This window comes from Apteryx rowi, unplaced genomic scaffold (genome assembly GCF_003343035.1).
Source record: "Apteryx rowi isolate R43461 unplaced genomic scaffold, aptRow1 scaffold_50, whole genome shotgun sequence".
In the NCBI taxonomy this organism is placed as follows: Eukaryota; Metazoa; Chordata; class Aves; order Apterygiformes; family Apterygidae; genus Apteryx; species Apteryx rowi.
In genome coordinates, this window is record NW_020450761.1 from 2773757 (window position 1) to 2801488 (window position 27732).

Genomic DNA, 27732 nt, shown 5'->3' on the forward strand with positions numbered 1-27732 from the left:
CATTAAATATGCTATGCCAATGTGCCCAAAATCTCTGCATTTGGCACAGACATTTCCAGCTCTGGATCTCCACCGTGATGAAGGCAGAAAGGAGACATCCAGCGCACATCTTGCAGAGAGCCGCCTCTGCTCGTGCGGCAAGCTACCTACCCAGATAGCTCACTTGACTCCAAATACCAGCTCCCTCATTTGTGCTAGCCAAAATACGTGAAGAAATGAGCCAGTAAGTGCACAATCACTGCATGCTTATCACTGCTTTGCAAGTGGGGAAAGCAGAGAAAAGGTTTTGAGAAAGTTTTTAGAGCTTTTTAATGGAATTTGACAGGATCAAGATACCTAAATTCAGTAAAATATTAGGCATTATCACCTTGCCAAGCGCCACTGCTTTTCAAAGAAATAGGTGTCTGAAAGTTTTCAAGTTACTTTTGATGATTATACCCCCAAGCAACTACAAAGGCATTGTACATGTATCCATTCACTCATCAGACAAAACCCAAAATGTGTGCTGCAGGAGCCATTTTATTTTGTGACCTGACATAATAAGACGGGTAGTTTACCTGAAAGGATGCTGAAAAATATATCAGGGATTTAAACACACATACTGCAAATAAGGTTTATGCCAAGACAGCTCATCCTTGCTTGTGTGCTGCCTCCAGAAAACCACACACAAGGGTAACTTTTGCATAGATCTGCAGCATCTCAGCTTTTGAAACTTACTCTATCAGAGAGACACCTCAGAATAAGCTAACATATAATAATCAGATTATGATGGTGAGGAGAGATGCCAAATTTGGGTGGGCTAAGCTTGATTCTACAACACGAAAGGAAAATCATTTTACATGTTTTGGGCTGGGGATAGAAAGGGGCAGATGGGATGTTTCTTTCCTTTTCCTTAAGAAAATAGTACAAATGATGGAAAACCTACAGACTGGATACATGATCTATCATAAATAGGAAAACTGTGGGTACGTGTAATTGCATAGGATGTTCAAATACCTCATTAATACACTTCAGAAAAAAAGTCATTTTGAATCACTGTTTAAACAAACTAGTTAAGAGGTAAAGAGAAGCATGTAAACATGTAAACATTTTGAGAACAGGAATTTTTATATTTTAAAAACACGTTTCAATCAAATGTTTATTTGTTTGAACCAAATGTTCATCAATAGTTTACTGAGTGAGTTCACCATAAGTCCAAGCTGCTCTTCAAGAAGTGCAGCTTAAGCATGTGGCAGAATCTCCAAAGTACTGGGGGTTTTTTTGGCTTATGCCAGCTTAAGAGCAAAGTACTATGTCAAAATATGTTGATTTATCCAGTTCTCAAATGATTGTATAAATGATGTACTGAAACTGGCACTAACAATATCCAGACTGAAATGTTTTGAAGTATTTCAGTGCACACATCTTAAAAAGGAAAGGTACATAAGCATATAAAGCAGCAGAGAGAGTCTACCTGGAGCCTACTTGCATGGCAGTGTGCCATCGTTATTGTAATGAGCCATAATGGTTTATAATGAGCAATGTTTTGCACTTACATAGCCCTCTTTGCCAAAGGGCCCCACGTGCTATTCAGTATTGTTCAGTGGTGTTGGCATGAAGGAACACCACACACACATTTTTATTTGCAAAGTTTTTCAAGCCACATATTTTTCATGGGGCAGAAAGATGATTGGTGTCCCTTGAAATTTTTACCCTTCTCATAATCCCATGGCAAGCCAGCACCCTTTTGTGGCTTCTTTACTGTGTCTTAATGATTGTTAGTGCCAGTTGTTGAGTACTTGCAATGAAAAATGAAAATGGAAACTTCTAACCAGAAGTTGTCTGTGCCTTCCTCTGCCCAAGCACATGAGCTTCCTCTTCTGCATTGGTAGAATACTGCCCCGAAGTGGTTTTCACTCCGCCAGATGGCATGTCACAGTCATGATCTGAATCTCTTTTTTGACAATCTCCTGTTTGTTCTAGCAGGGAAAAGGATTCATTTATACCCCTAAGCTGTTCTGTAGGCCCACATTTGGAAAGAAGTAAATAATACAAATAATTTTATTTATCCACCCCACTTAATCAACTGTTCAAAAAGTAGTAGTTAATATGCTAGATGCTTGCTTAAATTTAGTATGGACATTTGCATATGTTGGTAGGTGCAGCCCAATCTTACAGATATGCTGCGTAAAGAGGTGTCTTTTGAGATTGTCCCACATACTGCAGTTATTAACATAAAGCAATTTTATAATCAAGTATCATCTAATTTGCAGCTTTCTTTAGTAGTAGTTATAATCATGTTTACTAACCAACAGCTTAGGCAGATTTGCAGTGATTTACCAGTTGCAGAAATAAATCGGGCATGCTGGTCTGAAAGGAAGCACAAAGCAAGGAAAGAGGAATGACAGAATGAGGAAGTAGAGTAGTAATAAATGAAAAGGATAACTTGATAAAGAATAGAAATTAAAAAAAAGGAAAAAAAAGCAGAATTTACTCTTTCCCAAGTAATATTATGCAAAGGACAGCAGCTTCTTAAGGGCCCAGAACCCCTATTTCTGCCATTCCAAGCTTTAATTGAATAAAATTCTCACAGTGCAACATAGCAACAATTAATAAACCATGCATTTGGCCAAGTCTTTTGTGAAGGCAAGGACTAAGGGAGCAAGGAGTGAGGAAAGCACAGTGTCTGACCCCTTTTTGTATAAGGATTTGTAAACAGCAGACTTTTTAAAAAATGAACCAATTGTGCCTCTCCTCATTTGACAATAGCCAACTGTAAAAACTTGTCAAATCTCTCCTGTGTGCTGGAGACTGCTGTAATACAAAAGGATCATGGTTATGATCCCATATTCCCTGCTTCTCCTGTATGCCTCCTCTTATGACAGGGAGACAAAGAAGTGATGCAGCACAGAAACAGTGAGGTTAACCCCATGTTAAAACGCAACTGTAACAAGTCCCCACTATATTGTATATCTCTAGTTAAGTAGTAAGAAGTTCTCTCTCACAGTCTGGTGAAAAGCAGACAGACAGATATCCCACAAGTACTGACATTCTGTCACCAAACTGCAGCCACCAAAGCTAAAAGTTTCCAACAAGAACAGCAGCAGACAGATTGTGCTGTAACTTGTTTCATCAAGTAAATGGCAGTTGTGGGAGAGAAAGGGAGAAACTTCTCAAAGTCTATCTCTGGACCATCCTGCTTTGGGGACGGCTTTGCCCCTTCTCTCATCTAGAGCGTTATGGTGGGTTCTGTGGGCAGTGCAACTGCTCAGTCTCCACAATCTAGCACAGCCTACCCGCCCTGCCTCATCTGCCCCATTTCCACAACTCTGAAAAACTGCTAGCAGAGTGTGTAAGGGGACCCTTTGTCTTACAGCTTAAGTGACTCCTGCAGGGCATATGTGACAGAAGTCACCTTGGGATGGAAATGGGGCTCACTGCCTTTCTTGAGGGGAGTCCAAGGAAGGAAGAGGTCTCACCACCGGATTTCTAAACCAGTTCCAAGGTTCTCATTTGTGTCAGCTAATACCATATTGAGCAAGACTTTTGTGACTACTTCTCCCTATATTCAAGGCTTTTGGAAGAAGCCTAAGCTCTTCTAAGACACAATTGCGGGCAAGGAAATGCATCAGCAAAGTAGAAACTCAGAGTACGTACAAAAAGCAGCAAAGAGAAGGCAGCAGTCTACTATTGCTTGTGTGTAAAAGGTAGCAAGCCCTGTCCTGGCAGAGAAAGACACATTGCCCAAGTCTGAAGTGAGCACGGTCCCATGCAGCGATGCCACAGAAAGGAGGAGTACAAACAGAGCAAAAGGCTGGCTGCAGTGAACAAGGTCATGGCTGCTCCCCTGCAAATTTGCTGATCCAGGGAGCTGCACTGCACATTAGCATGTGTGGCCAATACCAAACAGCATCTTGATTTGGGCTGAACTAAAACACAGTCAACATAACACAAGAGTCCCTTAATAGCTTAGACAATTATGACTATCACTGTAAAACAGTACACTATTAATAACTTGAGATTTATCTTATTTCACATGGTTTGACCAAAGGAAGAGAAGACAGAGAACACCAACCCAGGGGGTGATCAGCTACCTTTTCCTTGCTATTTTTTCATCAAAATAAATTACCTTCTTCCCTCCCAAGTGAAAACAAAGAAATAGGGGAACAATGGCACACTGATTTCTAGTAGAAGACAAGCATGCTGGAACAACAGTTATACCAACAGTCTTACCTTCTTGAGAAAATGATCTGATCGTGGGGCTGCTCTGACCATCCTTTTCTTTATCAGAAGGAACTTTCTTTAGCACAGGTGGAAGCAGGGCAACTTTTGGGGATCCGGGGCCAGAGGGAGACTCTGGAGCATCCTCTGTGGAGTACCACAAGCAAAAAGGGAGAGAAGTTATATCTCTGGTGTAGCTCACAGGAATTCCGGCTGTACAACGGGCTGAACCCCAACACAATGCACAAACAAGAAACAGCTAGAATCTGTGGCAAAAAAGAGGGCTTCAGGAGTTTCCATGATGTTAACAAAACACATGATGGCCTTCAATTCAGGTGAAAGAATTTTACTAGCCAAAGCAGAAATCTGAATTTCCACATTTAAATGTGTTCTGCTTTCGTAGCACAAATAAAAATCTGATGGGATCAACTTAAATTTTCTGTAGGATAGAAGCATGCAATTCATGAATAGCTGAAAAATATTTTGGATGACTTTCTGGAAATATTTGTCCTACTCTTACTTTTATTGTCCTGAAACATAATGAACTGATCAAGTTAGATGTCATACTTCACAGTTATAAGGCATAAAAATGAAAAAGTGAAACAAATTTCGAAAGTAGTCTACAGGGTTCTGCACTTCCAAGTACRAATTACCAGTAGGTAACATGATAGCATCTGCAAGGTTTTTCTAAACAGAAAAAAATAACTTATCCTGTGGACTTTGAAGAAATCTGGAATTTAAATTTAAATCTATAGTTTAAACCATCTAGACATCTTATCTTGTTTCTCTAAAGGTTGGATGCGCATTATTTCACTATCATCTTTACAGTCCTGACAGGACGACTTTTTCAGTCTTACAGTAGATAGCCTTCATTTGGATGGCAGAGAAGTACAACTATAATGGATTACTTAAACTGCTTGTATGTTTGCCTCCCAAGGAATAAACAGTTACATATGCATGCAACAGAGGAACTAGGAAGATATGCCAGCACTGACAGAACTAAAAAAAAAAGGAACTCAGAATATCAACTAATATATACTGCATATCTGGAACATGAGTTAACTCAAATGCATCCTGGAAACGACCAGGAATTTATCTAACTGTTGAGTGGCCACCACAAAGGAGTCAATCATTTTACATTCTGCAAAGGGAAGAGAGAACCTTCCAGACACAACTCAGTCTGAATGGATACACTAATTCTCAGGACTTTCCCAGTGCAACTAGCATGCACGTCACATGCATGTCAAAAGCATGTAGAAGCTTGGTATCAACATATGCATAGGCACAGTGCTTGGCGAACACAGCCACGTGGTTTCTGAACCAAAGTCGATGTATCACATGCTTCGCTGAGGAACCACTTTTGGTCTCTGACAATCTGAGGACATCTGAGCTGTGCTCCCTTGCCCTCAGATTACTTAGCAAAAGTTTCCTACTATTAGTTCAGCCACACCATTGGAAACGATGAGGGGAGCAGGAGTGTAAATAGGACTATTGCTTGGTTTTATCACATTGCCTGGGTGTGCTTAGCCAGCAGACTGACAGAAGTACTAGGATAGGAGTTAGACTGCAACAAAGACAGTGCCACTTTTATCTACCACCTGGCCAGCTGGCCTACTGCTAGTAAATATTAATTACTCTCTACATTAAGCCTGCAGTATGTTTCCTCTGCAGGAAATAAGAGCTGGCAGAAACATATAGCTCAGGTCTTTCCGATGCATCGGATTTTGAGATAATGTATGGTTTATTTTACAGATTAAACAATGTCAAATAGGCTATGCTTTCCTATTGTATTCATCTTCAGGAGCATCTTACTCAACACCACCCTTATTTTCATGGCCATTTGTAAAATGACCAATAAAATATAATTAAACTCATCTAAAATCTGAAGGTTATTCTGTACTTGAAATAGAAAATGATATTCTACCCACTAGTGTGCAGAGACAGACTAAGTAATGCCCAGGTACACATCAACGGCAGGGAAGAGGCTGTAACCTCCCTCCATAAATGGCATCTTTCTAAGGTCAACAGTAGGTATGGGAAAGCCTAAAGGTGTGAGAGCTCTTACAGGTGCCTACACTCACATTTTGCAGCCATTAGCAATTAATAAGCTGTACATTTGCCATAGCTGCTGGGGGAGTCGGTAACTAGCTTGTAATTTTTTTCAGTTGTAATGGCTATACTACAGAAGGCATATATATAATAGGAAGAGGGGGTTGTGACAGTGTCCAATTAAATAGCGGGTGGGCAAACATACAGGAGGTCTGCTGAAACCCTTCACACTCAGGAAATCTTGAGATAATACCCGAGTAGGAGGTTAGGACAGAGCAGAAGTCAGTAGTCATTCCACTGGTAGCCTTGCAGGGTTATAAAAGCACAGTTACTAATATTCCCAGCAAAAAAGTGATAAGGAAAGTAACACAGGGAAACAGAAGGAAGAGGGAGTGCAAAACAATTGGTTTGTACAAATTATTAAGGATAACAGGCATTTGCTCAAGGGGCTAAGACCAGTCTGACAGAAACCCCCAGGGACTTCTGTATTTAGGGCCAGGAGTTTAGAGAAAATACAGTTAGTTTTGTTGGTGCTACCACAACAGGGCTCCCATCCTGAAACAGATCTCTAGGCTATGTTGTTTTATGAGGGCAGGTTAGCTTAAAACAGCTCTGCCATTGCTTTCATTGCTTCTCCTCAGAGTTTACCATTATAAATCACTGATAAATCATTCTAATCAGCTTGTTTGAACTGGTGCAGGAGGAGCTGGAAAGGAAGCAAGTCAAGAGCAAGTGACTGGAGAACCTGTCCCTCTTCACATTTAACTTTGGTTCAGGATGGGGCCATGGGTGTTTCCTTCACAGTCCACGCAAACTTGCCTCAGAAGTACCCTGCCAAGGACAAGCAAAGCCCAGAAAAGCTGCTCACCAGTGCGAGAGGCCGAGCGCGGTTTCTGTGGAACTGTGGGCCGTCCTGCCAGGCTGGGCTTTGATGACTGCAGTGGGGGTTTGGGGCTGGTAGGTGTACTGGAAGAATTTCTTGCCTTCGCGCCAGCTTCTGCCTTTGGTTCAGCTTTTGCATTTTTTTCTGACGATGCTGAGATGGAGTCACCTTTACTTGAGGTAAACCGATTCTCTGGAAGGGTCTGCTGGAGTTTAGGCACTAAAATAAATAAATACATAAAATAAAATCTCCTGCAATGGAGAAGACACAGTGTACAGGTACACGCATGTGGAAAACTCCATCATCAGTCCACGTACGCACACACACAGCAGCAGAGTAGTGATAAGAGGACTCCTAATATTTCATACACAAAATCACTGCAACAAAAGCATCTAAACCCACCAATTCTTACACATGCAAAACTCCATAATTCTTTTGCCTCAAAGGCTATGACTATTCCACCCTTTTTAATACATTTGGGGAGATAGCTGGCTGGACTTTATTCTCCCTTCAGATTTCTGGGAGCAGATGGTATGGCCTACCTGCTGAGAAAGCAACAATACATCAGTAGAAAAGTCAGCTTTTGGCTGTTTTGTGCCTCTACAAACRAAAGGTTGGCTGTCCAAGATCAACAGAGAAATCTTGGCCCAAAAAAGAAATCCTGAACAGTTGATCAGCATGCTACATCTTGTTATTTGTTGCTTTTAGCAAGCTCTAAAACAGATTTTGAAACTTAGCAGAGCACAAAATATTCTTTAGGCAATATTTTGATTTATCTAATAACACTATATATGGACTATGGTTTCCACACATTAGCAAGTTAATCAACATATATATTATTCTCACATAAAACTACATTTACTTCCAAAGAATAATTCAAACAGTTACAACTAGCTGTGCAAGTTTGTAGAAAGCCTGCTGGATGCTAGGTTGCAAACAAGCAAAATGCCTGCCCTAATTTCCTACTTTACAGCCTAGAGAAGGATGAAAGTTTATACACAGCAGGTAGGATGATCTTGGAACTTGTACGCGAGTTCGGGACTTTCAACAATTGCTGCATCTTTATTCTCAATGCAGACTTCTAGACTCACCGAAATACAGGCTGGTTACCTTGGTACCTGGCAAAGCCAAGTTACATGCTCACAGATGCTGACTTGACCTACCTACTTGCTATTCCCATTCAGAAATCCAACTCGTTGCAAGAGTGCTGAGCACAGACATTTTAACTGTAATGTGAAGGGTGTGTTGATATAGTTAGTTGCAAGCTAATCTCTAGCATGTTTTTTTCCAGCTTATGCAGTTGTTTTTCAGCCCCGCTGAAGTTAAACTCTAACCGTAAAAAGTTGTGTGGCGCATATATATTTGTGCAAGGGGATAAGAGGCAGAAATCGTGTCTGTGTGCATGCAGTAAAATTTTGCACTGCAGGCAAAACAGCAGGATGCTTTCCCCACCTGCGTGCGTGCACGCATGTGTGTGCGTGCGTGCTCACACGTGCATACAAAATAGCAGGCAACATCCAGACATGAAGCAAGGAATAAAAAAAATCACTTATTCTCCCTCTGAAACACTATCTCTAGTTTTTCTAGCAACATCCAGCAATTTTCCATTAACTTTCTTGCCTTTCTAACCTCAGGCCTGCTAATATTATTAGAAGACAGTAAGTTAAAATAAACTAACCCAAAACAAAGACAAACTGTAGTCACAACAGCAAAGAGCAGCCTGAGGGAGCTCTCAGGCAAGGGTGGTAGGAAAAAACTTGACAGCTGGAAGCCAGAAAGGAGTGGCACACACTTTGCAGTGAGGTAGGGGTGAAATGTGTCATATACAGCGAAAAGGACCAGAGAAAAATTGGGGTCAGACACCCACGGCCAAGAGAAAAATTGGGCTCAGACACCCACGGCTACTCCAATGCCCACAGCATATACTCATTTTGCTCCTTTGACTTCAGGTTGACATTATTAGGAGATATACATACTATAGCACACAAGGTCCTCCTCAGAAGATTAGCAGGCTAATTTAAAAGCGCTGATTAATAGAGTTTGCTTGAGTAGACTCTCTGCATGCTGCCTTTTAAACCACACTTTAGAAAGGTTTTAAAAACTCAGAATGGATTTCTGAAGTGACTGCTCAACCAAGATGCTCCCATTTGGACTTAGATTTGAGCCTTGTTTTTCAGTCCTGCTTCTGTATTTTTTGGCAACCCTATGTGCCATGATTGCAGGACACCTAGCACCACTGTTAAGAAATCAGAACTGGATTTCCTAGTTCAGCCCACTCTTTCAGTCCAGTAACCATGGTGCACATAATCATCAGAAATGAATCCACTCTGACCACTTCACTGGCCTGTCCCAAAAGTGCATATGCACAGAGATCAGTTTCTCCTCTTTTATCAAAGACAGCTGCATTTCAGGCATGTCCATTTTAGGGACCAGGACTACAGCCTGAAAAGGGTCCCCTGGCCAGCGCTCAGCAGGACTAGCTGCAGAGCGAGTCAGTGTCATAAGCAAAGCAAGCCTGGACTCTGCTTTGTGAGGCCTGGAGAGTTGCTTTGTGCCTGTGCACACAGTGTCCCAGGGCTCTGCAGCTCTGTGGACAGCCCTGGCTTCAGTCATGCTGGCTAAACACTGGGAAGAGCAAGTTGCTGTATTTGATATGCCTATTCTAACAGCTGAAAGCCAGGACTGCTCGAGCTGGTATCTGCACTGGCTACTATAAACCTTACAAATTGTCATATTTAGGTCTTCTTCAGGTATATTCAGGAATCTCACTTCTCTCTGTGCAGACAGCTTTGCCAGCTTCTGGGTTCATCATCAGCTTTGCTGACTCTGTTACAAGGCAGCACCCTTTGGAGGCAGCTGCAGGCACGTACACCAAGTTCTCGTCCTCCTCTGCAACACAGAGCACAAGAAGGAAGCAACCAGTCACCAACTCAGCCCCAGAGCTGACTACATGAGAAGTGTTGTCAACCACAGGAGAAAGCACACTTGTTTCTAATCCTTTTCACTTAGTGTAAGCTCATATTTTGCTTAAGAAATCATATGCACAAAATTTGGAGAGGAAAGTGTGATTTTGAGGTTAGGCATGTTGCATTTTCTAGGAAGAGTTTATAGGGGAAACGCAAACAATTGTACCTGTACCGCTTCCATCCAGTCGTTCTGAGCTCACTGCTGTGTCGTAAGACTCTCTGGGAGTTATGTCATTCCCAAGTTTCTGAAAGAGTGAGAAAAGTCCTCATATTAATAATCTATAATTAATGCAATTCAGTGGTTCTGTTAGTGAAAAAGCTCTAATTCAGAAACCATAAGGCAGAGAAAGCAGTGCTGGTAATGAATGCTGGATACACTTCCTTGTTTCTCTTCAGTGTCTTGGAAATCTAAGCCTGAAGAAAACCATGCTGATTTGGTGACTAATGCTGCCATGTGTCTCGCAGAGCTGCAATGACACCGTGCCTCCTAAATGACAAGCCTGCTAATGTGCAAGAATTTAAATTAAAGGTTCGAGTTGGAAACTGTTTCTTCTCCAAAGATAGTTCCATATTTAAATGACTCATGGTTCAGGCAAAAAAAAAAGTCAGAAGATCTAAATTTTGAATGTAAAACTGCTGAATGGATCTTACGCTCTTCCACAAACAAGCTAACTATAATCTAGATAAGCTCACAACTCCAGAAGCATCAGTGCCTACATATTTACAGGATTTCTTTAAAAACAAAAACATCCTTATTTATAGAAAAAAAGGTGTTTAAAGCTATACATCACAAGGGCTGTTGGATGCTGAAAAACTCTAAAAAGGTGGCCTCTCACTTATGTGCTGGTGCATTGGTTGAGTTTTCTAATCTTAAGAACAGCTTTTTAACATCTTGGCCTCAAGAGAAAAGGTGAAAGGCTTCTCATATCACAACTCTAGTCTAAGTGAGCTAGAAACCTGTGTATTCGCTAAGAGATGTGTATATATGCAGTTTATATGTTTACAAAAGAACCAGGCTCTGCTCCTTTTATTATCTTGACTGCTATCAAACCTTAATGGAGAGATAAAAGGGCAAAGACAAAAAGTGCATAGAAACAAGGGTAGGCTAAACTGTTAGAGGAAGCCTTACACGGATAAGGCTAGGCAATAAAGTGAGATTTTTTTGAAGCTAAAAGAGGCAGGGGCCAGAATTTTGCAGGCAGCTTCAATCTTAATCTAGATTTGCTATTTTCAAGACAGATATTTAACGTGAGAAAACAAGCAAATGACTTGTGCTGGCGAGCACTGCACTTGGTTGTATACTCATGCATACACTCTTCCACCATGTTGACATGTTCAGGACACTGCTATTACTGCTCCAGCACCAGCTTTCCTTGACTTGCGCTGCACTTTGACTGTCCGACAGCGTTGAGAAGTCTCAGCCACGTGCCACGCAGCGCTGCCCTTTGGAGCTCACAAGCTAAAAGACTCTGAGGCACAACAGGCACATAAACACTCGACAGGCAGATAAACACTCAACAGGCAGGAGATGCAAGAAGGATGAGAACGGTCACAGTAGGAGGAGCTGTAACTGTATCATTTTAAGGGACTATACTTCCATAGTTTTTAAGTATGAAATCATCTGTAAATAAAAAAACACCCGTATGCAAACCAATATATTTTCTGGTCAAAAGCTGTATAGAGCCAGTTCTAGAAATGCAAAGATTTGAACAGCTACACTTGTAAGCTACTCTGCCATTAAAAACAAGAAAATCCCCCCACCTCCCAAGCTAGCAGGAGGGTTATGCTTTGTGCCATTGGGCAAAGACTCCAGATTTGTTTCTATTCCTGTTTCTCATTTGTCATCGACATTTTGGCTAAATTCTCACCTCTCCACCTCCTAAAGCCACATGTTTGGGGTTTATTTTAAGACAATCTTGGGTATATATGATTTTTTAACTGCTCTCCACTTAATAGATTTTTCTTTTATGCTTTGGCAAAAATAACTTTGAGAACAGAATTTAGCAACAATTTCCTCATGGAATGTGAATTCTTATCAACTTTCACCAAAATACTAATTTCAGTATGTAAATACTGAAGATATTACCCATTACATCATGCAGATAAATTGGGATCTACTTTTAAAAGTAATGTGTGTAAGGCAGGGAAATATTGCAGTTGGGTGCAATCAGGAATGAATAAACGTTACAAATGAGTCTTGCTGAAGGTATTTAAAAATTCAGTTTGTAAACACTAGATGGAGCTAAAAGATCTGTATATGTATGCCTAGAGAAAACACTAATCTGTACGTATTTGTCTGCACCATTATTGCCAATTCACACATCGTATTCTAAGTAAAAGAAAACAAAAAAGATTTACCATCTTTCCATCTACTGTGCACCTACTCCTCACTTGCATCTGTAACAAGACTGTGGTAGGGTATGAATGAAATAGTAAATTCCTTCTGGCTTTGTTTTCATGTAAAATAGCTCAGAATCTAAGCAACCATCTGTATCTTAAAGGAAAATAGAATTTTCTATCATACTAGGATCCTGATAAAATTTGAAGATATTAGGGAAGTCGGTGTCATACCCCTCCTAAGCAATATAACAGCAGTGGGATGCCTTCTTCTGCAGCTCGCCCACCAGGATACTGAATTACTTACATATTCAGTTTCAAGAATATCATGAATGAAAGTACAAAACTAAACTGTCCAAAATTGCAATCCAGGATGAGGTATGAGAAAAATTCTTTTGACCAACAGTTCAATTTTGTGCAGTCTGAGTGACATTAAAATGGAATAATTCAGTGCACTGCTGTGTATAGGATCCTATTTCAATTCAGTTTTCTTGTCACTCATTAACAAAAAAAAAGTACAACCTATATTTACATTCCATAAATATCAACTTTTACAAAGCCTAACAAAAAATAAGATCAATAATACTATTTCTTTTGAAAATTCCAAAACAAATATTAACTTCACAGCTTCTCCTTGTCATGTTTATATGCCAGCAACTGAAGCACACACAGTTTATGCAACTGTAAATATTTATATTATCTGGAGTAACTCAAAATTTTATTAGTTACAGGCAGACTGTAATGCTCTTATTCACAATCATATAGCATGTTACTTGAAAAGTTGGTCTCTTGGAAATCAATGAGACTATTCATGGCACTATTCAGCACCAATCAGAAAGGTGTGAACTGGTCATTTCTTTAGAAAAATCATTTGTAACCTGAGCATCCTTTTAATAATGGACTACAGGGTTAATTTGAATCTGCTTATTACAAGACCCCAGTGTTTGCAGCAACAGTTCAAACACCACAGCAGGCATTATAAAAACATAGAGAAAGGCAAAAATGACATTTGAATGCCTTGTTCAGTCACAGCAAGACAATTGTGCAGTGTATTAAAGGAAGAAAAATATATAGGAAAGCATGTAGATGATCTTTGTTGTAAGGTAACATCTTTCAAATCATGGCGGGCAATGGCAGAGAATGGATAGCATCTGAGTGACCTGCATGTTGAAGAGGCAGAGAAGAGGAATGAAAAAAGGCCGATCTTTTGGCAATTTCAGGATATGCTAACTACAGCTGGGAGGAAGGCGGGGATGAGAATGGTAAAGTTCAGGCGGGAAATGGTATCAAGCAAAATAGTTTGGGAGAAAATGCTTTGGAGTAACACAAGGATATCCYATCTTATGTCAAGTGCCTGAAGCAGGGTTCTTGCTCAGTGTTATCACCTCACAGAGGAGAAAGTTAGACAGGCAAGGGAATCTGAACAGCTAATGTGAAACAGATTCTTTTTTTTAAACATATGGCTGATTTCTTTGAGTGTTAATATTTGAAATCTAGAAATAAAAGGCATAAGAATGATTAAGTATGGTGCAAAAGAGCAGAGAAATAAAGAAGTGCAATAAAAAAGCATAAGCAGGATATCTGTAAACAGCGTTTGGAAGCCAAATTTACTTCTCTGCATGGGATATATAATTTTAAACACAGCACACACATCTCTCAAATTTGCTGTATCACCTTCCAAAAGAGAGCAGTCTAGACATTAGCCAATGTAGTTAACCACGCCAAATACCTGAGGGACCAGCGTGCAGGGGACACACAGTAAGAGGTCTTTTCTGGCTTTAATTTCTGCTAAACATGCTAGCATTACGAGTGAGCAAACCACACATCATTTAGCATGGAGACATCCAAATCGTGCTTGCTGGTGGCACAAAAGTTGCTCTGTAATACATGCAAACTATTATGTGTCCTCTTCTACGCCTGTGTTGGCCTGACATCAAGCAGAAGAACTGGTGTCACCTGCTCCACATGAGGAGAAAGTGCAGGCTTGGGGGACATCTCCACATGTGCAGGCCAGTCCTTGGCCAGAAAGCTCATGTTTGACCACCACAGCACAGAACAATTCCCTTGCAGTGACACTGTAATCCCTGGTGGAAAGCAGGACTGATATGTCAAGTGCCAGCCACCAGCCCTTGTATCCCATCCCCTGAAGAGGCCTAGCTCTTGCTCACTTTTCACAACAACTCTGGAGAAATTAAACAAATTGCCTTCACCTTCTGGGCAGAGGCTGCTCTCTTCTCCTGCTTGGCTTTCATTTCTGCAAGAAGTCCGCTGCCCATCACCTGCACTCCGTACCTCCGGCCCCCTTGCGGACTTCCTTTGCTGTCACCCCTCTCGGCTTTCACAGCATCATCTGGCTGTACCTCCTCGATTGAGTCTGGTGTCTTTAATTCCTCAGATCGTTCTGCACCACCGTTCTGCTCTGCAGGTTTTACCTCCTTCTTACTTGCATCCACAGCCGGACTTTTCGCAGCAACCTTGGGTGAGGAGGGCTCCTCTGACACCGAGACAGTCTGAGGACGTTCAGATTTGGAGCCTCTTGATTTGATTAAGTTAAGAAAGCCACTCTTCCTAGAGTCCCTTTTCTTCTTCTCATCACCTGCTTCGCTGGGCTCACTGCTGTCTGAACTTTTCGTTGATGGTCTCCTAATAAAAGATACAGACATTTTAATCTCCTCTCTTGCCCTCCTCCCTCTGTTTTAAATAGTTCCAAAAGACTTCTCTTGGGCAAAGCTAACCTTTTGTATCATCCATATATCACCCTAGGCCCACTCATTAGCTGGTGTCTCTAAATTAAAAACAGGACAATTGGCACTGATCATACTGTCTTTGAGGACTACCGCGCTGGCCTTGCACATGGTACAATGAAGACAGGCAGTTATTTCAGCTGCACTGGGCACCTGGCTGCTTCCAACACCAGCTAGGTGTTGCTTCAGGGTAGCTCTGCCCATGCACATACAATTTCAGACTGTCTGTTCTGTTTCCAGAGTGTACCATCGCTCATTTGTATCTGCCCATTATTAGAAGCGGGATAACTCTGACCAAGCACGTGACTTGCACAGCTTTTGGAGATCTCATCCTTTAGGGGCTCTGCATCAACAAGCAACCAGTTGGCTCAGTCATCTTCTCTTAGTAAGAAAGCTAGAGGGGTCACCTTTAAAGTGCAGGTGCTTATCCTCAGAAAGTAATCACCAGTAAACATTTTCTACAGTCAGCTTCAAAGTAGAGTATCCACACTTGAGAGGAAAGCAGAGGACACAGCATGTGTGCACACGAGCATCCCAACTAGGGAAAGAGCCCTCAGTGGAGCAACTGAGGACAGCTAGTGGAGGCAAAGACCACTGAGCCATGCACATGGCCAGGGATGCACAGCCAGGGACAGGTGCAAGTTCACAGGGACATCTGAAACGGGTGGCTGGCAGGCGCCCAAGGGAAGTAGTATGCTAGCTCTCCGACCTTAACCCAGCTAATCCATTTTTCAAAGCTACCATGATTTTATCACTACATATAGTGTATCACACATGGCTTCACATGTCACCATAGATATTTATCGCTCATACTGACTTTAAAACATTTCCTTTTCCTGCCACAGCTATTTACCAGTTAACATCTACCATTTTACTTAATGGATGTCACATACAGTACAGAAGAGGTCATTCTAAGTTGCCTGGAATTTGCTCTAGCTTTCTCATTTATTTACATAAATATTTGTGTGTGCACCTGCGCACATGCATTAGTGCAAGAATATCTAGATGCCTGGTTCTGTAAGTACACAATCACCTACCAAGCAATTGTATTAGCTGCTTTTTCCTCCTTATACAAAGCTGAAGGACTTTGTCTTTCAGACAAACATATTGCTGAAATCCGGGGTACTACAAATTTGTCAAACAAGCCTTTAACAAGTATTTCTAAATCAACATAAATCTACTGCCATTTATCACAATGCTGTTTGTGCCCAATATCAGTCCTTACTAGAGATATCCATGTGTATCACTAGCACTGGAGAAGAGAGTATAAACTGAAGTAAAAACTGATGTACAGCTCTGCTTTAGCTCTAATGAGCTCTGGTGAAGGCTGGTATGAAGTCAACCAAATTATAAAAATACACACCAGTCAATAATCTGTCCCACATGGTATATTAAAGTGATTTATTTCAAAGCAGTCATTTTTAAGGGAGGGTAATCAAATTCATAATATCCTAGAGTACTAAAGGTATTTTCCGACTTTGACAACAGCCATCCTGGGTATTGGGAACAGAATTCAACAACAACTTAGAAGTGCTACTTGCCCAGCTATGAGGATGGATTTTTTTTAAGTTGATTTTTTAATTTTTGCATTTAAACTTACTTCGAATCCATTTTTGTCACTTTCTTGGTGAAAAATTCATCCACACCTTCATCCACTCTCCCCATGAGGCCATTCTGTTCCCCTTCTTGAGACACTCCAGCAGACACCTGACAGAAGAAAAACTCTCTCTCATATATCATAATCTAAGCATACTTGCTTAAATGATAATAATTAGGAGTTAACAGATTATTCAAGTTGTGCAAGCCAAGCAAAATTCAGTGCAGACAATGGAATCACTGCTGGAATTCCCCCTTTACTCAGGCCAGTTATGAGGTGCTGTATCTCAAACAATAGGTAACCTAAGATGCCACTGACAAAGCGTATGCTGCAATGCATGAGGCCAGCAATCACATGCCATAGGCTTGTGAGAGCAGAGCACTTAGAAGAGAGAAAAGAAGTTAAGAAAACAGGTAAGTCCTGATAGGTGCGTTTAGAGTGGACACCTAGAGTGGACAAAAATTCCAAAAGGAATTTTTGACAGCTCTTGTTTCCCTGTTCAGAGAGAAACATTTATTCTGGATTTTGGATTTAGAAACCAAGCTCCAGCAGGCTACAGCACCCTTTATAATTCATTCCAAAACCACAGAGCCCAAATATAGAAGAAGGTGTTTAACTTGAGGAAGCAAACATAGATTTTCACCAAGCGTCCAAAAACTAAAAACTTGCTCCCTTTCTTTGGTTTCAGTGTCTACATTTTGAATGTGGGTGACTAGAGGCATCTAAAATAGGCTGAGTTAGTAATACCTGCCAACCACAAAAGCATTGTAAAGATTAGCTGGTGACTCAACAGCCTCCTGAAGATGAAACACATGTTCCGGTATGCGACTGTGATATGCAAAAGCTCTATTACCAGTAGAGAGATTTCCTTCAACTTAAATGCTGTATAAAAGTCTTTTAGGTGACTACAGAGGACTCCACAAGACCCAGCCCAGTTGTATTCTTGGCAGTACTAATGACCAGGAATCAGTTTGCCACAAAATAGTAGGGTTCATAATTTGAAACAATTTCAGTTAAGAAATGATCTAGCTGTTACCATAATTCAGAATAACCCTAGCTTCTCTTTTCAGCTGGAATATAGACTCTGTTCTAAAAAGGAGAATAAATACTCTTAAAAGTCACTGTCAATATTAGACCTAGCCTCATTAAGCCAGACACATGAACTAATGTTTTGATGCATCTGTGAAACTTTCTAGCTGCCTGAACTTTGTTAAAAGTCTACTATTTACTTTATTATCACAGTTAATAATTAATACTGTTATTGATACCTGTTGTAACAACGTAATAATAGTCTGAAAAGTCAGTTTACCTGGTAAAAACCGCACTGCTGCCAGTCAAACTGCACGTTTTCTATGAAAAACAATTTTATTCTAAGAAGCCCAAACTTCTCAGATTTTCATTTTTTCTTCTCCCCTCCAAAGAATTTATTTAGCTAGAACTTCTGAAACTATGCAACAATTCATGAATGGACATCTGTTGGTCAACAGCAGTGCTCATGGTCTCAGTGTAAATAGTCACCTTCTCAGTCAAAAAATGGTCGATGATGACATCAACAGAACTGAGAATCCATTTTATATTGACAGCAGAACTCTCCATAGATAAGAACAAACATTTAAGTATCAAAGCCAAGTGTATTTCCTAAAGGGGAAGTAATGCAGGAATCCACCAGTCTAGTGCAGATGAGAAAAATCTACCTCAAATAAGAAAACTCTTTCCATCTGAAAAAGTAACAAGATCCTGAAAATTTACTAAACACAAACACAAATTCAGAGGGACTAATAAAGTCATCAAGGCACAGGATGTTCCTATAATGTTCCTATTCTAATGCCTATTAGTGTTCAATGTTAATGCCTGAGTATGGCTTTTTTTGTGTTTTACTCTCCTAGTGCTAAGAGTAAATAATAATACTAATAAAAATTCTTTATTGATGAGCACTCCCAGGGTATTGCATTACCATAGGAAATAACACTTGTCCTTTATAAGAAGGAAGCTTTTTGTATCTGTTGAGCAAGGTATTTTATGTTCCCACTCCACGTCAAGTAACAGAGCACTTGCCTTCCCCCCTCCCAGCACCCTCCAACTTCCCCAGCCCTATGTAGGTGGCACAGGATGCACTGAGTAAGTTCAGACGAGAGGCAAGTTTAGTAATCGGGAAAACACAAAGGTTCTGCAGGACAGCAAATTGGAAAAGTGAACACAGATGTGTTTCACTACAGTGTGAAGACCAGGTGATTCTTCTGATACCTCTACATTTCTCTGTTAGTGCAAGGGAATGAAAAGTTGGCTTGAATATCCCATTTGCTTGAAGCTTCCTTAACATCTAAGTGATGCAAAAAGCACTCTACTACCTCATGTATCTTCTCCAGCATCAGGAAAATCAAGGGTTCTCTCCTCTGACAATCCTAAGGCAGTAGAAAAGGCCATAGGAATTCATTTTTGGACAGCAGGATTCAGAGCAGCAATAGCTGCCCCTTGATAAGGGATATTTATCATATCAGCTCTGTTCTGTTAATAAGAGACATCCCTGTACCTCCTCTGGATTTGTCCTTACATACCCTACAGATATACCTCCACAGAAATAAGCCTTTATTGATGTGGAATACCAAGGAAATGGAACCATGGAAACCCCACACTTGGGTTCACACCAGTGCTTTTTGTGGACAGACAGTGCTCTGTTTTGCTTTTCTAAGGCAGGCTCTGGCATGAAAAGAAGATCTGTGACCATGCAGATTTGCTGTCCCAAACTCCATTTTCGGTTAAGGAGTTGTGGGAAGCTGGATGTCACAAAGTAGCTCCTCTGAGAGCTGGTAGAAACAGGAATTCATGCCAAGTTACCAAGTCTTAAGGCAGGCAGAAAAAAGGATTAAAGCGTTATAAACCCTTGCAATGTAATTGAGAAATCTCATGATATTTTATGCGTTTTCTCTGACAGCTCCACGTACCACCAGAAACTGCCTCCATTAAAAAACAGAAGCAACTAAACAAAGGATAAAACATATCATGGGTTTAGGCTATGTCAAACAAGACAAAAAGCTTGTAATGGGGGTTGCACACTGAAAGACATGAATACCAGCAGAAAAATTAAGAAGTTGCTTTTAGCTTTTAACACTTTAACATTCATCCTCATTACTCTGCAAGAAATGATTCACGGCAAAAAGCATCCAACAGACGACATCACCAACAATATTTTAATATAGACTCACTGCTGCTTGGCTGGGCTGCTGCTTCTTATTCCTTTTGGGCCTTAATTTTGTAAAGTGTTCTAGTTTTCTCCCTTCTTCTGATGGCAGCTCTGAAATGAATCCAGAAGTTCGCTTGTCTGGCCTGCTGGAAGGAAATGGTGGGTCTTCTATATGGATAGGTACTTCTTCCAGTGCTTTATCTAGATCAAATTCCATTTCTAAGAGAAATCAAAACTTTCTAATTAGACTTAATAATGCTATTTAAAACAAAAGGCAATGCCATTCCTCTCTTTTGTTGTAAATTATTATAAACACATTCAGAGAATGTGCTCAGCCACAATATGTTTGTGAACAGAACATAGTGAACAAATATTTACTACCAAAACACACAAAGATTCACAAAACAAAGCCAAGCAATTTGGGCCTCAAATGCAATCCAGAGGGAGCGAAAGTCTTTTGAATAAAGAACTTCCCCAAAAAATCCAAACGTAGCAAAGAGGTTTTAATGAATTTATCTCACTTACCAAAAGCTCTAGACACAGGCCGAAGCATTCTGCTGTGGATGCTTTTCCTTTTTGATTTAGGAGTCATCTATCAAGATAAAATAAAAATAAAGTACTTCAGTGGACAGAAGAAATGACAAAGAACACTTTTCCCTTCTGCCCAACAAATCAGTTTGCCAAGCCCGTGCACTGTTTTAAGATCTGTTTGGGTTTAATGACAGGAAGGAATGGGTTTTTTTCCTCCCCTTTTCAAACCTGCAGAACTTTTTCTAAACTGACATTTCACTGAACCAACTTTAAAACTGAACCAGGGAGCTTTTCTTCTCCCCATTGAAACCTTAAGCTGTAAACAGGGCTATCATTTGAATTTTACAAGCATTTACTCATTGATTCCCAACTGTAAAACAAGGCTAATATTAAAACCTCACCTTTACAATGGGGATCATGAGGCACGGAAAATTTAAATAATTATTGTGCCCAATATTGCAGAGTTAATGATAATACCCATGATAGTTTCCCCTTGCTCTGGCTGTTATTTTCAATACAAAATATACTTCCTCAGTTCATTCATTAGTAATATACTACTGGGTATGACTAAAATTCAGGCAACTAAGCCTCTGGATGCCACCACACAGCTCACCAAGCCTCACCAGGAAAATGTAGTCTCGGAACGCACACATTTTCTCCAAAAAGCAAAACTACCCTGCCAGTGTTATCAGTATCTCCAGCAATCACATGATTCGCCTGGGCTTTAGACATGCTGAGAAAAGGTGGAAAGTTACCTTGGCACACATTCAATGTATTTACTGAAAAAGTTATGTGCTACTATTCTCTTCATCTTCACATTCCCAGAAAAGGGAGTATGTTGCCTTAAGGACACAAATACCAGACTTAACAGCTTGTTTTGGTATTTTTGGAAAAAAGCTGCCCTTACTTTCTTGCTTGAAAGTTTGCGTGGCAGGACAGACTTTTTTTGCTACAGAAAATGCATGTGTCAACAACTCTGAACTTCTTAACACAGTTTAGCATGGTAAGACTTTTAAACAAAAGGCTAAGCTGCATGTTTTCTAAAGAGTTAATTTAAAATTACTCAGCTCCTGCAAAGATGGGCTTCCTTGTGGTATTCAGAGTCATATCTGCTTGTTTTAGTGACATCCATGTACTTCCATTTGCTTTCTAGTGCTACCAGCACCATAATGGCTTTAAATGCAGAGTGCGAGTCAGCAAGCTGGATTTTCTTATGGCTCATGACTCATTAACACAATTGTTAATCAAGTCTATTATCATCATGTTATATGATCCAGAAAAGACAGAGTTTGGCCTTGAAGCTTCAGACATACCATGTCTTCTTTGTTTAAGTTTTTACCAGTTTTTATTTATGGAAAGTTCAATGCACACACTTATATGTAGTAAATTTACATCCCCATCTGAAGTAGTTAGGAGGATTATTATGTCACTATACAGATGCTCGGAGTTAGGACACATTTTCATAACAGGAAAAGTGTTACCTGTCTTCTCAAGATCAAGAAAGGGCTGCTAGACTACACAGCAGTCAGTGATAGCACTGTCTGGGCAAGAGAGCTCTGTTTTTTCCCAGTGATGCTCATGGCAATAAAAAAAGATACCTTCAGCTGGTGCAGGTTCCACATTTGACAAGCATCAGTAAATGACAGAACAGCTACATTCATCCAAACCTGAAACAGCTGAAGGCATTTGAGTCTCATAATGAAAAGTTGAAGCAGCTGAGCATTTGAGCTGGGACAGCAATTAGAGTCACAATCAGTAGTCCCTTGGTTGTATTTCCAGTTGAAGCCGATTTCCCATGTTAATGTATAATTTGCATGTATTTTATCTTGGCTTGCTGCTCTTTCCGGTGGTGTGACTGGAAATTACATCTAGTAGGCTGATGGAGCAGTTCACACACTGAAGAAGATCAGAAAGGAAGACAGGAAAGAAGGTTGGCGGGAAACTTCTGATAGCCCTTCAGCTTCACAGCCAGAGCCAGCGTTCAGATTGCTCTCGCAATGGACACAGGCAAGCTGAGAGAGCTGCCCAGGCCTAGAGCACCAATGCAAAACAGCACAGGGCAAGTCCTGGGATTCTTGTGCAGTAACAAACATTTCAAGATGTCCCTGACTGCCAGGAACAGGATGATTTGATCTTCCTTGCTGGATTAAAAAATGCCCCCGATCACCCTGCAGAGCTTGTGCTGAAGACCATAAGTCAATCTCGGAATCACTGCTATGACTTCTGGTCATCTTGGCATGATCCCTCAGCAGCTTGGTTGCTGGGGATAAAGGCAAAGGGGCAGAGATTCCTCTCTTTCACTTGAACAGCACGAGTAACAGCTATACATAAACTTCTATTCAAAAACCTTCTGTTTTCTAGCCAGTTTAGGAAGCACACAGATGAAAGGCTTCTTGCCAAGTGAGCTTTCTAGATCATAGAAGATGAGCAAAATGGGTCAAAGCATTAATTCAAATAGGCCAGTGTGCTCCTTTCACAAAATATTACAGACTTAATCTCAGCTTAATATCTCAATCACTGTGCCATATTCTACAGCAGCACAGAACATTGCATTACCAGAGGAGATACGTGAACTCCTGGGGAAAGATCTCTCTCCTCCCCAGCCTGAGGCCCATTTTCCATAGTTAGTGGAAGCAGTTCAGGTTTGCCAGATGCACATCATCTGCCTTCACACCACCTCTGGCCACACAAACACACCTCAGCCCTCCTGTTTTGAATCTCAATCATGGCCTTTACAGGAGAATAGCTGTTAGTGTCAATCTCCCCCTTCTTGATTTCATGTAATCTACCACATCTTCCAGGGACTTTCCATTCTAGCAGACCATCTCCAGAACTTTTTCCTTGTTTGTCCTATTTCTTCCTGAGCACACTGTGGGTTGCGTGGCAGAACAGACAAAAAGATTAACTGCATACCTATTCCTTGCGAGACCCTCTTGGAAGTCTGTACGAACTCGCACCAGTGTCTTCTCTGAAGATGGCTCTGTGAAAGTACCCCTGAGCAGTACATGGGAGCCAGCAAATCTCCACCACATTCCCCAGTAAATGCCTCTTTATAGTTAATGTGTCCAAGTTACCTTTAAACCCCCAGGTTCTCTTCCTATGTTCTTAAATTATCTTAAACTTTTTTAGATTCCTGTCTTCTGACTCCCTTCCTCAGAAAACTATCTGAGCTCTCTTAACTTATATTATCAAAAGTGGAAGAACACTAGTATCTTGGAAATTAAAAACAACAATCCAAATCACATTTTAAACACTTAAAGTTTTGCTTTGAGTGTAAGAAAACAATGTGCCCTTCACAGCAGTCTTATACAGTCTACATTCCTTGATTATACCAATAATAACTGAAATAACTCTCAGTGCTCAGGAGTACGCTCATTTCCATGTCTCCCTCCTCCAAAATCATTCCTATTTAATCCTATTAGATATATGGATGCTCCATGATCCTCCCGTCATTTCTGTTTTGAAAGATTTAAAACAAACTGACAAACAACTTCCCCCTCCCTCTTGAAACTCAGCTCCTCAACTCGTCTCCCCTCAACCCTCCTTCCTCTAAGACTATGTATGGCTTTTCTGCTTCATAAACATATTAAAGGTAACAGTGCAAAAAGGTAAGTGAGAGCAGCATTCAAAAATTCAAAGTGATTCACCCAGGCAAAGAAAACCCACCTGACCATATTGAGATAACCTGTGACATCTCTTTCACCTAAAACTTGCCATGGCAAGAAAATCCTAGCTTATGGTTATTTATAGGTTATTGTTTCATTAAGCTGGATGAGGCTTGAATATAAAACCAAATCAACAGATTTTCTCTCTGAGCAGTAACATCTGTGCTTATCTCTCTGACATCAGCACTCTGCTTTGGTTGGTCTTAAAGCTGAACCTTCTTGCAAAACCCAATCTTGTCCCTCAACTGCTGCCTATTTCATTCAGCAACTGCAGATGGATGACATTACAGTCTCCCAGGAGACTAACAAGGCAGTACAGAAGCAAATGGAGCATAAAAACATAAACAAGTAGGCCAGAATCAGCAGAGCTAAAAAAATACTTACACTTGTACAGCAGAGAGTCTCCATGCAGCAAAAAAGAAAGAAAAAAGAATATGAATGGGGGAAGACAAAGCAATAGCAGTTCTTAGGAAAGGAGGCAAAACCAGAAGTCACCAAAATAAAGAAAACTAAAGCCAAAATACCTAAAAAGTCTTAGTAGGAAAGGTGACATGCAAGAATGGGGTAAAAATCCCTTGCATTTGGAGGTGCTATACAGTTTGCGTCTCCAGAAGATAATCGGAGGAGAATGTGATCTCTCTTTATCTATACTGAGACAAATTCAGATTTTCAGATGTTCTTTTCTGATATATGGCGCTTGCCACTGGTGCCAACACCTGCCCTCTCACTGTACTGTGACTTTTCATTTCACTGGCACCAGTGGTGAGAGAAAACTGCAACTCTGATATTTCCAACTCTGAAGGAGGTTTTTAAGTTAAAAAAATCTGTAGTTTGTTGTGGAAAGCAGGGGAGCCTGGAGAACAAAACAAAGCTTCTCTTGAAGAACTGAAAAGGGATGCGAGTCAGTTCTCCTAAGGTTTAAATCTATTAATAAAGAGATCCAAAGCAATAGTATTTCTCCTTTCCATAAGAAGGTTTAGAGACACAGGTCTTTCAAGCCCTTTTGGCACATTAGAACCGTGCTATTCCATTAATAAAGCAAGACCTTTTCTTTCCCCTTCAAAAATTAATAAAAGAAGGCACCGTCATCCTATGAAAAGAAGCAATTCCATATTCTATCTCTTGGGTGGCAGACTACTCACCAAACATATTCCTCCTCAATTTAGAATAAGAAAAGAAGTGGAGTATTTGAAACATGGCTGTGTCTTCAAGTTGCGGGGGAACCGCTGTTGTAACAACACTGCAGATATTGGCACAGTGTTTGTGGTAGAAGTGAATACAGTTTAGGTCTGATTTAAACTCCTTCGCAAGGAAATGCTGCTTTTTAAATGGATATTGTACTGACCTTCAATTATCAGCGCTGAAAACAATCTCCTTCACAACATGAAGTTCATCATTTAATTGTTGAGGGGATATTAAGGTCAGTTATTCACAGCTTTGATGTTTGCAACAATAATAATCCACTTATCACAGTTCATACTTTTGAACTTAACTGCAGCTAAAAGTCTTGAAGACAGGAGGCACTTGAATGACAAGAACAGCATTTCTTTTATACAGCTCCAGTATCTCCCCACTTGCCTTAGGGTTCTTATTTTCTTTCACTGTCAGTAACTTTGGCTTTATGCAGGAGTTCTTGGCTAATAGTGACTCAGGCAAACCTCCCCATTACTCCTATTTTGTATGCTATCCACACCACCACCCCCAGGCACCCCATTTCCCTGACAGAATCCACGTTCTCTTTTCTTCTCTTGCCCACCAACTATACTACCATTCACTAGGACTATTCTGAGACTGCATAGGGAGATTACAGAATCCATTGAGAAACATCTATAAAACTAAAACCATCTTAAATATAAACCTCCAGCACTTCACAATCAATCTGTGAAGTTTCTCTTTCAGACAGTGTTACTGGGAGTACTCCAGAGTGTCCTCTGTAGTTAATACATAGGCAGCAAAGTTATTTACATTATACAAGCAGCTGGAGCTGAGATCAGGACCAAAGTGCAAAGCACTACATATAGCAAAAAACAATCCGAGGTTTCAGGGAGTTTACAGTCTAAGGTCTTGGTACAGCAAGGGCTTATACAAGTTCCTACCTTGCACAAGCCAGTGATCCCACTTAAGTGAGTGAGACTACTGCTGCTTAAAACTGCTTAGAAGTTAAAAGATGTTAAACAGCTTGGTGGGAGTATGAAGGGAGAAGAGGAAGAGGGAGGAACACAGTAAGGAAAGGTGAGAAGCACTGTTATGCAGCAGATGGGGAATCAAAGCAAAGGCTAAGTGACTTGCCTGAAGTCACCTAGGAATCTGACTACACTGCAGGGAACCTAATCTCATTCTACAGTCTCCTGAAGTACCACAGTCCACCAGGCCATCCAGCCCTTCCCTTAGCTCTCAGCATAAATATCAAATCAAGCAATCCAGAGTATATGGAGCAATGCTGAAGATGGAACACCAACTCACAACCAAAAATCCCAACATAATTCAACCCAGACGAGACCAGAAATAGGACCAGGTAATAATAATGTGCTATCTTGGAATGCACTGGCAGAAAAAAATATTTTTCAAAGACATTTAAACCAGCACTAAATTAATTCAGATATATGGATTTCACAAAGACTATCTTTGTAACCGGTATAAGAAAACAAAGCATTACCAAAAGTCTTGCTGTTTTCACTACCCTTATAATCTATCCTTAGATTGCCATTATCAGTGGAAAGTTAAATGGAATGATAAAATACATAACAGCTACGTATTTTACAGAAGACACAACAGCAAAACTACAAATGCCCTGTTTAGAAACCAAGGTCAACCTGCGACAGGCTGCTGTTTGTTGACATAGCTTCTCCTGAATGCAATGCTATGGCACTTTTATATCAGCAGAGGATCTAACTCCAACCTTTTATTTCACACTTCCGTCATCTATATGGAAGTACAATATGTATATATTATAGATAAATATGGTATATAAATAACCCAAATATGAGTGTAAGGAATATATCTGTTTATTCCCTTCCCCAAGAGTTGAATTTGTAAAGAAAAAGCTGCAGTTCATAATCAATTTAATTAGTCCCATCTAAACCAATCTGACCTTTAGAATTACTTTATACAGCAACATTTTCAAGAAGAGGAGCAGTAGCTCAGTAAGATAAGCTTAATAGATCTGCCCTTGAGCATTCATTCCACTTTGCTAGCTGAGAAACCTTCGCTTTTCTACTTGCTGAGATGTGGTTGATGAATTCGGTGACATTTCACCAAGAACTTCTGTGTATTCTTTTAATTAATAATTCTGTGCCTGCAACTTTCAAGTCATGTAAAATTCCTGCTAATAAACAGCACACATAGAAATATCTAAAGCTTTTATTTTTAAAAATAAAAAAAGCTGCATGAATTAAACAGAACAGTTGCTAAACTACTAAATATAAACTGAATATTTTATTTCATGTCCTGAATGCCTATCCTGCAAGGAACTCTGCTTACAACTGATCTCACCTACAAGAGAAAAAACAATTCTCAGTGTCATCAATTCTGTTTTCTAGTTGCTCAGAAAGAGCCTGAGAGCATCTTCTATTGCAGTTG

General features: G+C 40.4%; 1 protein-coding gene across 1 annotated transcript in view; it reads right to left on the minus strand.

Moving 5' to 3' along the window:
* The window catches only part of CARMIL1 (capping protein regulator and myosin 1 linker 1), a 200560-nt gene that overhangs the window by 2729 nt on the left and 170099 nt on the right, over nucleotides 1-27732 (minus strand). Inside the window, exons 30-38 of the mRNA XM_026079768.1 lie at nucleotides 20483-20549; nucleotides 19980-20176; nucleotides 16780-16886; nucleotides 14646-15078; nucleotides 10265-10343; nucleotides 9902-10021; nucleotides 7118-7351; nucleotides 4213-4347; nucleotides 1812-1958 (exon numbers count right to left, since the gene is read on the minus strand). Coding sequence (XP_025935553.1) covers nucleotides 1812-1958; nucleotides 4213-4347; nucleotides 7118-7351; nucleotides 9902-10021; nucleotides 10265-10343; nucleotides 14646-15078; nucleotides 16780-16886; nucleotides 19980-20176; nucleotides 20483-20549 — 1519 coding nt within the window. The remainder of the gene's footprint in view (nucleotides 1-1811; nucleotides 1959-4212; nucleotides 4348-7117; nucleotides 7352-9901; nucleotides 10022-10264; nucleotides 10344-14645; nucleotides 15079-16779; nucleotides 16887-19979; nucleotides 20177-20482; nucleotides 20550-27732) is intronic.